The 12,965-nt window shown below is 44.1% G+C and overlaps 1 protein-coding gene across 2 annotated transcripts in view; it reads right to left on the bottom strand.

Annotated features, from left to right (window-relative positions):
- Positions 1–12,965, bottom strand: part of Dpysl3 (dihydropyrimidinase like 3) — a 112,622-nt gene that overhangs the window by 61,575 nt on the left and 38,082 nt on the right. The window contains exon 1 of one of the 2 annotated variants that reach the window (XM_042263980.2): positions 2,356–2,844. The exons of the other annotated variant lie outside the window; for it this stretch is intronic. Within the exon in view, the coding sequence (XP_042119914.1) occupies positions 2,356–2,394 (39 nt within the window). The 5' untranslated portion in view covers positions 2,395–2,844. Of the gene's footprint in view, positions 1–2,355; positions 2,845–12,965 lie in introns of those variants that run through there. 2 annotated transcript variants of the gene reach the window in all.

Here is a 12,965-nt window from a genome sequence, read left to right on the forward strand (position 1 = left end):
GTCATACAAACATACAAAGATGTTTTATTCCGAGAAAGAATCCTTGTTCACAGAAATGCAAGCACAAAGCATGAGAAAGAGCAAGAAATGGATTCCTGATCCCCAAAGACCAGCCCCGCCCCCTGCCATGCCCTCCTTGTCATCTGCCTGGTTTTTAACAATGACTGCCAGGCAGCCTGGCTTGAAGAAATTCACACCCACTGTCCAGTCCCGTACCAGCTGCTGGAGATGCCGCTCCAGCTTCCAGCACTGGCTGCATGTAGCACCACGCCCATGCACAGAGAAAGAATGGGAGCCACACTGAAAATGAAGGAAGTACCCTAGGGAAGAGCATCCAAACAGAGACAAAAGGGAACCCCTTATCAGCCCACTCCCGAGAACAGGGCAGGGCACAGCCACAGTTTCTATGGTTCCTAAGGCGAGCTATCCTGGCTTAATGTCTTTATTTTTCCTGAAAGGTAGCTGAAATGATACCTAGAAGAATGGGTGTGGTCCTCAATGCCATGTCACAGGCTGGGTCTGTAAGAATGACAGGCTTTTAAAAATTGGACGAGGCGGGGGATGGTTCTCTGCCTGTCCCAAAAAGGATATTTGGCAAGTGCCCATTAGGTGTAAATGAAAGGCATGCAGTGGACCTCCGGCTGCAATAGCGGAAGAGATGTGGTCCTCTCACTTCCACCAAGTAACCAATATAAAAATAAAGCTGAGATCCCAATTAGATTCTTTTTTGTGATACCGTCTATATCTCTTTGCTAAGGCACCTGGCACCAAGCAAACCCTGGCCGTGCGGCAAGCCACACAGTGTTTTCCAAGAATGGAGCGTGAATGCTGTCAGGTAGTGATACAGGAGCATACTGTTCAGCCCAAAGCCTCTGCCAGGCAAAAGGATCTCTACCCAGCTCAACTATTCTCCCTCGGGAGTGTTTCTTCCCTGGGATCAGGTGGACAGCTGGTAGAGGTGGGGTGCAATTGTCGAAGTGAAGGAAGGCTCAGGTGCATGCTGAAGGGGAGATGCTACAATACAAATAAGGCACCTAACAATGCGGTGCAGTAGGGGCATGAAGAAGGTCCTTCACTCAATTGCATGGGCTATTCCAAGTACAAGAGGAACAAGTGTACGGGCTCAGGCTCATGGCAAAATCTTGGCAGATCCCAACAAATTGAGCAGGTGGCAGGTAGAAGTCAGCCCTGGGGCAGCTGCAGAGCCTCTCAGAGGCCAACTATCACTTCCTTTGTTCCCCTAGCAAAGATGGAGTAGCCACCCATCCCTCTAACACAACACACACACACACACACACACACACACACACACACACACACACACTCACTCACTCACTCAATACAACAACCATACTGCTTCTTGCTCAACTACTAAATGTCATTGGCTCTTGCTTTTTTGTTTTAATGCTATCCCAGACTGCCATATGTCCCCACTATTCAGGACTTCAAGTCAACTCGTCAGGGAGGAATCTCAGGCTGGGCGAGGTATTTTGTCCAGGACAGCACCTGGGTGGAAGCTGGTGAAGGGGCCCCTTTGGTAGCTGATAAAAGCATATCCCCTTCTCTACCCCGCCCTAGGTGCACCAGCCAGCCGCGGGCGCCTCAGTCTCACACACAATGGCAGTTGTACACCGCATGCACTCAGCGTCCATGTGCAACTGCAAACTAAAATGTTCTCTGAAAACTCAGCTTTCTCTGGGACGAGGAATAGGAATGGCAAGGAAAAGGGAAACGATTAAGGCGAAAATAAAATTGGTCATTTTCATTGCATCCACGTTAGCTATTGAGTTTGGAATCTGACACACCCAAACCTAGATCAGTTTAAATGTGAGAAAGGAGGGTATCCCTGAGGATTGGTAGTCCAGGCACCCACAGCGCCCTCTCCGAGGCGCCGCCGGTATCAAAGCCATACTGCCAGAGCCAGGAGAGGGGCGCGGTCCGGCTGCCAAGTACCGGCGGAGAAAGGTGTCATCTCTCATACCCTGCCAGACCCAAAGGATCCATCAACAAAAAGCACACCTCAAGCTGCAGGAGCACACACTGACCCCCAGACCCCATCCCCAGGCGAGGCTAGGATCCGGGGAGCCCTGTGAGCCAGGCGCTCTGGGCGGTGGAAAAGGACAAACAACCCAAAGTTCTCCGCGTCAGTGTTTAAGGTTTTCCTCTTTGTTTTGATTTCCTCCAGCCCCCAGGGTCGCTGCATCAGCTTGGCGCCGGCCGCGCCGTCTGGGCTGACCGCCGCACTCCAGCACCCGGACCGCGCTGGGTCCTTATTTCCCGAGGGACACGGCGGGGACGCCAGTGGCATCCAAGCCTCCCCGCCCGCGGCCGGCGAGGAGTCACCGGCCGACTCACCGTGATCCGCGGGATGTTCTTCTTGCCCTGGTAGGACATGGTGGCGGCGGTGGCTGCAGGGGATGCCTGCCTTGCTGCTACTGCTGCTGCTCGCGCGCCTGGCTCAGCGCACAGCGCCCCAGATCAGGTGGAGCGAATGGTGCGCTGGCCCGTGCGGCCGCCTCCTCTCGCCTCCGCCCCCCTCCCGGGCTCCCGCAGCGGCTGCCAGAGACAATAGTAAATCTCCCCGGTCTCCCTTCGCCCCGACCCGCCCCCGGCCGCTCGCACCCTCCTCCACTGGCGTTCACGCCCGGGTTGGGGTTTCTTTTTTGTTTTTTCTTTTGTGGTGCCAGCTGGGACCCCGTAAGGCAGGAATGGCTGATCTGAGACTCCTCCCACTTCTCTCTTATCCCTATTGATTTTCTTCTTTGCATCTGCCTCACCCACTTTTTCTCCACCCCCCTCCTCCCCGCTTCTACTTGCTAGCTCCGCTGAGCCAGCCGGCTCCTCAACCACCAGGGGGCGCGAGGGACTTTTCAGGGCATAGATGCTGCAGTCCCGGGCAAAGCCCCGCTAGTGGCCCACGCGCCTCCAGGGCCAAGCCCCTCCGAACACCCATGCCTCCCACCATCCCCTACACTGATCTCCCATCTTCCCTACTATGCTTTTAAAAAGGAGATGGCACCGGACTCATCTCCGGGAGTCGACTGTCCTCCGCCACTTGCGAACGGAGTGTAGCGCCGCTGCCTTTGTTAGAACCAAAGGCTGGGCGGCGCCTCTGCTACTCGCAGGGTATTTGTAAACAGCAGGCACAGCCCTTTGGAGAGCAGAGAACTGGTCAGACTTCATGCAGTTTAACTCAGGGTCTGATGCTCCTAGACCATGGACATATGCATTTAAAAATGCAAAGCAAATTAACTCGGGACATGGATGTGTGTAAGAGGAATGTGTGCTCGTTCCCTGTATTTTAAAAATACTCTCTGCCTGACTCTTACAACCCAAGAAAGAGCATTGTGTTGCTCTGTGGGCACAAGGCGGAGAAAACCTCTGTTGGGGGAAGGTAGAAGCCCTGCATGTCCCCGTGTGCAGTCACGGATTTGTGAGTGGGACTTCTTTTGCAAACGTTGCTGCCTTTGAGCAACCAGCCAGGTGCGCAGCGCAAAATCTCGAGTTTATTGTTGAAAGATACAATTTGCAAGAGTGAGATGGCCTTTGAAGTGCTGGGACATAATGTCCTTTAGCTGAAAAGGCCAAGAGAAACTGGAGAGGCCACTATGGGTGGAACAGCGATGGCGGGGAGGGGGGGGGAGGCGGGAGGCGGGGGGAGGGTTCCTAAAAAAATAATCCCAAACATACAATTTAAATAACATAAAAAAACTGGCTTACTATGCAAAAATTAGAAAATCTTCTTAAGTTTCCTATGACTACTCCCACTCTCCAATTCTCAGCCCAAATGTTCCTTCCACTAAACAGGAATTCCGTGCGTGTCATTAAGCATGATTCAATCTGTTAGGGATCTGACATTGACATTGCTATAAAACAGGTCCTCCCTCCGACCACACTTCTTGACGTCTTGCAATTACACTGAAGGTTTCCTGCAACAGGACAGCTATGTAAGGCACCTACAGAAAGAGGGTTCCGAATGTCATAGCCTCTGCTTCCCACAAACAGGAAGTGAGCTAGCCTGATCACATAATCAAAGGACACACTAACTGCCCGAAACACTCCCTTTCTAGTATGTTCATCTAAGGCTTCTGGTTAGTCATGAGCAACTGGACAGAATGCAATTTTCAAAAGAAAAAATGGCAACAATCCCCAATTTATTTTTTGGCCAGGAGGAGGAACCCCCAAGCAAAGGTCACCACCTTGAATTCTTTTGCAAGACACAGGAAAGGATGAGACAAGAAAGGGAGAGAAAAGGCTGGGTCAAAGAAAAACCATGAACATTTCGGTTTGTTCTTACAGGGATGCTAAAACCACTAGCCAGGAGGGAGTTGTGAGATCACAAAGAATTCTGGGACTGACATGCAAATGAGTAGGGTTATATTTAGAGCAAAGAGAGAATTAACTATGGGCTATGAAAATATGCAGAATGATGTGTGTGTGCTTGTGTGTGTGTGTATGTGTGTGTGTGTGTGTGTGTTTCTCTGTGTGTTTGCCTGTTTCTTTCCCTGTCTCTGTCTCTCCTGGATTTTATTGTCCCAAACTTAATGCTTACTAGAAGAGCTCTTGATAAGTTTGCTTCGGAAAAATCAAAGATGTATACCGAATGCTTACAATTAAACAAATCTTTCCCACTACTGTTCTTATTCTTTCCCCCTCTTTCTCTTCCTCCTCCTCCGTTTCTGTCTCCTCTTCTCTCTTCTCTTCCTTACTTCATCCTCTCATTTTTGTTCACTTCATGGGTTTCTTTGCCTTTATCACTTTGGATGCTGTCACTGAAATCCAGAACATTCTTCACTAGATTCCTGCCATATTTTTTGACCACTTGATGATCATGTATGTGTGTGTGTGTGTGTGTGTGTGTGTGTGTGTGTGTGTGTGTGTGTGAGTGTGCTGTTTTAAATCATAAGAGTTGACTAAACCTGTTGAGGTCGAGATTGAATCTAGAGGCCATGCTCAGTAGGAATCGTGATGTGTTCCTGGGATCAGACGGCTGCAAATGTCCATGCACAGGAATGCATAATAACCAGCTAATTGGTTCAAGCTGCCACCATCATCAGAAACATACAACAAACAATTCTTCCGTTAAGCTGTCCCCTTCAGTCAGCTTCCTCTTTCTTTGAAAAAAAAAAAAAAAAAAAAAAGCCTTCGGGATAATTAAAGAAAAAAGCCTTCCTTGGTGATTCCAGCAATATGAAAGGCAAGACAACCATCAATTCAGGCTGCCTCTGTGTCTGGCCAAGAGAGCAGTGGAATTAGCGTGATGTTTTCCACAGAAGGATTCAGCATGCCTTTCCTTGGATACACAGTGGGGATTAGCTTTAAGTATCTCAGGAAACTGTGAGACCAGAGGGACTCAGACACATAGAAATAGAGACTTGGTATAGGTCCCAAAGAAACTTAACTTTGGCCACCAAACCTGCCACACCCAATAACTAGTCAATGGTTACTCTATCCTAGTGACTCAGACTGAAGGTTTGTCTTCATCCTTGATGGTACTCCAATCAGTCATACTCTAACCCTTCCTATCAATCTTTCAACAGATTCAGTTCTTGCCTTTAAATACATCCAAACTATGATTCCTCTCTGTCTGTCAAGCCATCCTTTAGCTCTGTAAGCTTACAGGATAACTCTTGGCTAAGTTCTTGAGGATCTCTCATTAGTAACACAGCCCCATAATAAACACATAAACTTTTCATTGTACTCACTAAAGGGCATGGTAGAGTTAGAACGGTGAATGATAACACTGTCAATTGTAGAGTTTACTTCCCACTTTCATTCAGAAGAATGCCATTTGTCACTTGCTAGCCCCAGTCTCTGGCTTATCCACCCTCATGGTACTTTTTACCATGTGGTTTATAAGTGTAACACTTGGTATTATTGCTGGGAAATAGATTTCTCCCCATCAAAAAATTGTGGGCTCCTTGAGAGCAGCAAATGTGCCAATGTTATTCATTGAATGGTTCCAATAGGTCCCTGATCACTGAAATTGCTACCTCAAGGAAGAATATACAGGTAGAACAGCCTTTCTGCAAATATTCCATATCATTGGAATCTAGATTTTAAAATATGGTGATATTTTATTTGTGCTGAAGTGTGATTATGTTTGTATGTTAATAAATAAAGTTGCCTGGGAATCAGAGCTAAAAGCAAGCCATTTAGCATAAGTCAGGTGGTGGTGGCACACGCCCTTAATCTGATCACATGGCAGACAGAGCCTCTGTGTGTTCAAGGACACAGCCAAGTGGTGACCCAAACCTTTAATCCCAATACCAACCATAGAGACCTGAAAATCTGTATAGTCAGGCAATGACAAAAAAAAATCATGTGGTTGGGTTTAGAGCCGATGAAAAGGTAGAACAGAAAGGCAATAAAAAGACGGGTCACAGGAGAAGGCTCTCTCTCGGGAAGGACGGAAGCGAGTGGTAAGCTAAAAAGCTATTCACTAGTGCTCTGATCTCTTGGGCTTTTAATTCTATATTTGGCTCTGTGTTTCTTATTTAACAAGACCATTTAGAATTTCTACATTAAAATACTAGTTTTGATTTTCTGTAGCTTATATTAGGGTTTCCTGACTCTGGATTCAATTCAAGATGGTTGGAGAATCATTTTGTTAATATGGTGAAACCCCCAAATCCCAAGGCAACATATAGTCCAAAGGATGACTGAGTAGAATACATCTTGTCCCTGAACACTGATTGGGAGGCCATGGCTTTAAAGAAGCTTACATCAAAGCTTATGAAGAAGACCAAGGGCTTGGTTATGTGGTTTGAGTGAGATGTCCCCTCTAGTCTCCTGCATTTGAATCCTTGGTCACCAGTTGGTGGTGATGTTTGGTGAGGCTTGGGAGGAATGAATGGGCTTGTTGAAGAGAGTACATCCCTGGAGGTGGGCCCAAATAAACCTCCTTTTTCTATAAAAGTTGCTTTGGCCATGGCATTTTATCACAGCAATAGAAAAATAAACATTTTTTTAATTGGGAATTTTGAAAACTTTTGATATTGGCTTCCAAGGAAAAAGCATGGACTGGATCCAGACAAGTGTGTTGCTTAAGGACCCAGACTTGGAAGGAAAAGGAGCATTGGCTCATAGGCCATTGTGCCAATTTCCTGTGTCTATCATTTTCACCGGTTCACATTTACTTTTTGAAACTTGGTTTCCATGGTGGTTTGAATAAAATTCCTCCCCCACCCCCCCATCAACTCATGTATTTGAATGCTTGGTTCTCAGTTAGTGGAACTGTTTGGGAAGGATTAGGAGGTGTGGCCTGGTTGGAGGAGGTGTGTCACTGAGAATGAGCTCTGAGGTTTCAAAAGCCTATGGCAGGTGTAGTGTGTCCCTTTGCCTGCTGCCTGTGAATCAGGATATAAGTCTCTCAGCTACTTCTTCATCACTATGCCTGCCCATATGCCCCCATGCACCAGACCATAATGATAATGCCTAACTTTCTGAAACTGTTAAGTCTCCAATTAAATGTTTGTTGTGTTGTTGTTGTTGTTGTTGTTGTTTGTTTTTTTTAAAATAAGAATTGCCTTGGTCATGGTATCTCTTCACTAACTTCACACTAACTAAGATAGTTTCCTTTTCTGTAAATTGAAGATTGTATTACCTATCTCACAGTGGAGTGGCTTTCAACTAACATTCGATGAATTTCTGTCATGATGCCAAGGTAAGAGGAATACATACATTTAAACAAACCAGACAAAAATTCCTTTTCTCATGAAGCTGGCATTCTAAGAAAAGAGGTGAGTCAAAAAAACCAAAACAAAACAACATTTATGTCATATTTAAAATGACTGCCAGTAAATTTGAGATGAGTGAGGTTAGAAAGTGGAAGAGGAAGTCACTTAAAGGCATTGCATGTTTGAAGAGTAGTTTATACACAGGGGCCACCAAAGGCCCCCTGAAATAATGCTAGCTTTCCCCAAAGTAACAGTCCCATATTGGGTGCCTTATAAAGTAAGAACATCAATACTGCTTATGGATGTGACTGGACTATGAGAAAGGATCACACTTAATTTTTTTTCCATTTGAGCAACTCAGTGAAAATGAGGATGCTGTTGGGGTTCAGAAAACTAGGTCCCAAAGATGAGGGTTTAATAGGTCAGGATATTTCAGGCCCAACTACAAACAGAGGTACTTCTGACCTCCATTTGCTTCTCACCTATTGGCAAGGCTTGGAAAGCTTTCTGCAAAGTTCCCTATCTCTCTGGACAGCTCTACCAAAAGAAAGAGAATTGCTTCAGTCTTCTGACTGAAACGTCATTAACCAAAGATGAAACCCATATGATATGAAGAAACACTAAAGTCTATGGTGATATTTTATTTGTACTGAGATGTGATATTTTATTTGTATGTTAATAAAAAAGTTTGCCTGGAGATCAGAGGTCAAATAGTCAGCCATAAATAGAAATCAGGTGGTGGTAGCACATACCCTTAATCCTGATACATGCCTTTAATGCCAGTACCTGGAGGACTGTATGGACAGGCAGTGACAAGGAAGTGATGTGGCTGGGCTTAGAACCAATGAGAAGGCAGAACAGGAAGACAATAAAAGCACAGGTTAGACAGGAAGAAGCTCTCTTGGGAAGCTACAACAGTGAGGTGGTAAGCTAAGGCTAGTCATGGCTATTTGCCATTTCTCTGATCTCTTCAGCTATTACCTCTGTATTTGGCTCTGTGTTTCTTATTTAATAAGACTGTTTAGAAATTCATCTACAAAAGTCTGTCATTAAACCTGGATGTTGTTGTCACAAATGTACCTATTTTAGTCTCAATATAACTCTACCTTCTACTCTGTGGGTCATACACTTTGTCCATGGCCATTTTGTGCTCTCCAAACCCATTTAGCTCCACTAAAATTATTTGCTAATCCCTTAAAAATTGTCCACAATCCCTATTTTCCCCCTTTCTTGTGGAACCAGGGCACACAGTATCTGAATGACATGGAGCTGGTGCATAATGACCTCATGATTGCCTCTGTGCACATCATAAATGTGCGTGTCTCTTTTCCAATTAACCTGTCAGTTTAGTCCGGTGAACCTTAGTGGGCAAAGGGCAAATTTTCCTTCTTGTCTAGTCCAATCAAACAGATTGAACTGGCATAGGAAAGCTGTGGGAAGGATGAGAGTGGATGGAAAAGTCAGAAATGTGTCTGTGAATATCCAAGTGAAAAGCAGAGGAAGCAGATGAACAGTTGAGATTAGAAGCTGCAGGTGTCTTTTAAAACAACAGCACTAGAGGAGACGAACCAATAAGTGAGTGCAACAGAGAGACACCACCATCAGGGTGTTCTGGATGTCAAAGAAAATAGAATGCGTTCACTTTTAAAGGAAAGCTAAGATGATGGTAATAGAGAATTAACTTCTCACTGGATGAAAACACTCTCAAGATTACAATGATTTTGACTAGAGTATCTCCAAAATGAGTATTTTACTAGCCATTTCAGTGTTGTGTGGGGTAGTATACATGTACGTGTGCATGCACACACAAGGGGTGTGTGTGTGTGTGTGTGTGTGTGCGCGCGCGTGCGCGCGCACACGCGCATTATAGGTGATGTATTAAGTTATTGAAGGATTGCTGGGGTTAGTTTAGTGGTGAAGAACCTGCCTGTCATGTGCTCGGCTCTAGATTTAATCCCAGCACCTCTTTAAAAGCTTATTAACGTAATATTTATAGAACACAATATCTGTATGTTCCAGAGTGGGTTTGTTGTTGTTTTGGGTAAAAGCTCACTGGAGTCTTTTTGGGAGAAAATCAAGGTAGAATTTGCAGACTTCTAACACAGACAACTATTTCAAATGGTTTTGCTGTAAGCAGGGAGAGGGGAATAGAGCAGTGGCTAGCACATAAAGCAGATGATAATTCAGTAAAAAAAATCAACAAAGTATTTGTATGGTAAATATCAGAATCAATAAGGAGGCACTAAAGAAGTGAGACAATGTCTTCATGGAATTCTTGAACAGACAGCACAGGTGACACCTAGTGTTCAAATGAAAGGCTTGTCCTAAGCTAGCAAGAAGATGAGTCCTCCACAGTCTCTGGAGTACATCGTTGCAGAGACAGGCAGTGAGGTACATTTGAAAAATTAGTGGATGGAAATTCTCTTCTTACACATATCTTCTCTGTCACCCACTGAGACAGCAGGGGACGTTAGAGGAGAGCTGAAAAGGGAGGAGAAGGGGAGTGGTGTAGTTATTGGGCAGCGCTATGGAACCTTTCCTTCAGTGGCCATGCAAGATGGAAAGAGAGTAGCGGCATGATTGTAGGTGTTCCTCCAGCCACACTATCTTTATACCTGTAGGTTGGGGGTCAGAGAAGTATCACAGAAATTCAAGGAAACTGAAGGTCAAGAATGGAGTCTAAAGTGGGTAAGAGAGAAGAGAGGACCGAAGTGAATTATGCAACAGCGATTTCTTCCCACCTCAGAGGTTTTTGATGTTTACCTACTAAAATCATTTATGTCTCATTTATCTTTATCTGAATTTTTTAATGGACATTTGAATAGAGCAGAATCAAGGGAGAGAAAGGTTAATTGAATACACAAAGGAAAAATCCCAGAAGATTCTGTCTACCCTTTAATCTCCAAAAAAAAAAAAACAAAAACAAAAACAAAAAAAACGTCGAAACTAGCTATGTTACTTGCAGTTTTGACTGCTAATAATATTTATACTTTGAAAATATTTATATTCTGTGCTTTGATTAAAGAAAACATTTCCATTTGGTCTTTATTTGAAAGATGGAGGAAAAAGAGCTCAAAGATAAATCTAAATCTAGACAAGGGCTGAAGGAACAAGATCTATATATCAGACCTTTGTGAGAAATATAGGCTGCTATCATGTTAAATAGAAAAAATATTTACTCATAGAGCATCTCATTAAGTCATTTGGATATGTCTTGTTGCCTGATGGGCAACAGGATCTCAGGTGAAACTGAGGACCAACAAAGGTCCTCTGTAGGAGTAGAGCCACATAGAATAGGTAATAAATGGAGCCATGGCTCACGTTTAGCCCCTTAGATGAACAGATCCACATAATGGTCATTCTCACAAATATGACAGAGCAATTTCCACATTAGTTTCTTAGCCTCAGGGAGGGGAGACCCAGCAGGGGACTCTAAGACTAACCCCCATTGTTATCTAAGTTTAATTTTTATTCTAGTTTTAAGGAGATGAAAGATGCACATTCAAAGATCTCTATTTAATTCACTAGTCTGGATATCGTATAAGCCAGACAACTTCCAGACAAAGACTGAATTAAGTAATAGCCCAAATCTAAGAGGCTGTGTGTTTTTCCAGAGCAGATTGTTATGGATTCAAGTCCATTGTGTAGAGCCATCAATTTAGCAAATGGGTGACTTTCTATGAGAAAGATGGATCAAAAACACTTTATGTAGTCTTGAAACAGACAATACATGTATTAACAGTCCTAAACCCAGATGATACTAATTATGCTCCTCTCCATCACAACATAGTATGAAAGACCTAAGCTGGTATACAATTTGAGCATCTAAGTAGTACAATCCATTAATGGCATGATACAAATCCAACTAAATGAGTAGGAAATCACAAGTACATTGGTGGCTTTGGTAAGGTACATGAACTCTAGAGACAGAGAGACAGTTCCCAACAGAGCAGAGGACAGGCCATTGCACTAAGCAACAGTTTTTACACAGGAACAACACAAGTCTGAAAAACCCGCCTAAGGTATTAGAGACAACATGTTTCATACCCAAAAGTGTATTAAAACTCACTCATGCAAAAGCATTTCTCCTCTGAATGTTGACTAGAATAATGAAGGGCTCCACAGCATGATCTGGCTGCAATGACTGGCAATAAGACACAAAAACTGTGATAGTACTGGGGTGGTAAAAGAAGCCACTCAGAGGCTATATAATAGTAGGAGAATGATAATTTAGATTCTTCTGACTCTGGTAGAAGAGAAATATACCTTTATTGAAAATTAGATCCTTGAAGGATACTAAACACCAGTAGAGAAAGAAGCCTGAGCAGAGACAAGCCCATCATGAGCTAGGTTCTCTTAGACCAAAGGTATCATAAAATAATTTGACTCCATAACCAATGGAAGTAGATCCATTGGTAATACCTAACACAGAGCATGAGGAGAGCTGAAAGGCACAATTCAATCTGATGATCAGGTCATCCTTTCTCATGTTACCCACTACTCTTGCTAAGTACCTTTCTGTCTGTACTCTCTGGTACAGAAGGTGGAGGAAGAAATCACATGGGTTTGTTTTATATGTAAGTGATGTGTGTGTGTGTGTGTGTGTGTGTGTGTGTGTGTGTGTGTGTGTGTAGTGTAGTGTTGACTGGGACCTGGAAAGAGGAAAATCAAAATGGTAAGAAAAAACATTTGAGATAAGCTTATGGATATGCTTATTTGGATGGGTACCAGGAGTGAGGATCTATTATATATTGGACGTTAAAATCTTCCAGAGAGCATTCATTCAGAAAGAGAGGTACTAAACAGTAAGGTAGATAAAGTGATTGTCTGTTGACATTAGCCCGACTCTGTCATCAGCCACATCAGTGCCACAGTGGGAGGATCCGTGAAGTAGATAGACACAGTGACAGGGCTGGAGGATCTGCAGGAAACCAACACCCACTCATCAACACTTACTTGGTTACGGTTGCAATCAATGTTTTCCTTGCCAACAACAAAGAACAATAGTGATTGATTCCCAAATGTGGTATGGTCTGGCAAAGACACAAACAGCCACTTGCTTGCAAGTTGAACACATCTGAAGAGACAGTGAGTCATCTTTATGGAAATAAACCATTTTGGCGTTCCTGTTCCTAGGGTGTCAAAGATACCACTACATGAGGGCATCAGGAATGACTGATGTCCTGGCATGAAATCCCATGTAATATCAAATCCTAACAAAGGGTCTGGGTAATAGCAAACAAGCTGCAAAATAAAAAAGACCACATGGCCCGAGGTCCCATGTGT

The sequence above is a fragment of the Peromyscus maniculatus genome, chromosome 19, assembly GCF_049852395.1.
Source record: "Peromyscus maniculatus bairdii isolate BWxNUB_F1_BW_parent chromosome 19, HU_Pman_BW_mat_3.1, whole genome shotgun sequence".
In the NCBI taxonomy this organism is placed as follows: Eukaryota; Metazoa; Chordata; class Mammalia; order Rodentia; family Cricetidae; genus Peromyscus; species Peromyscus maniculatus.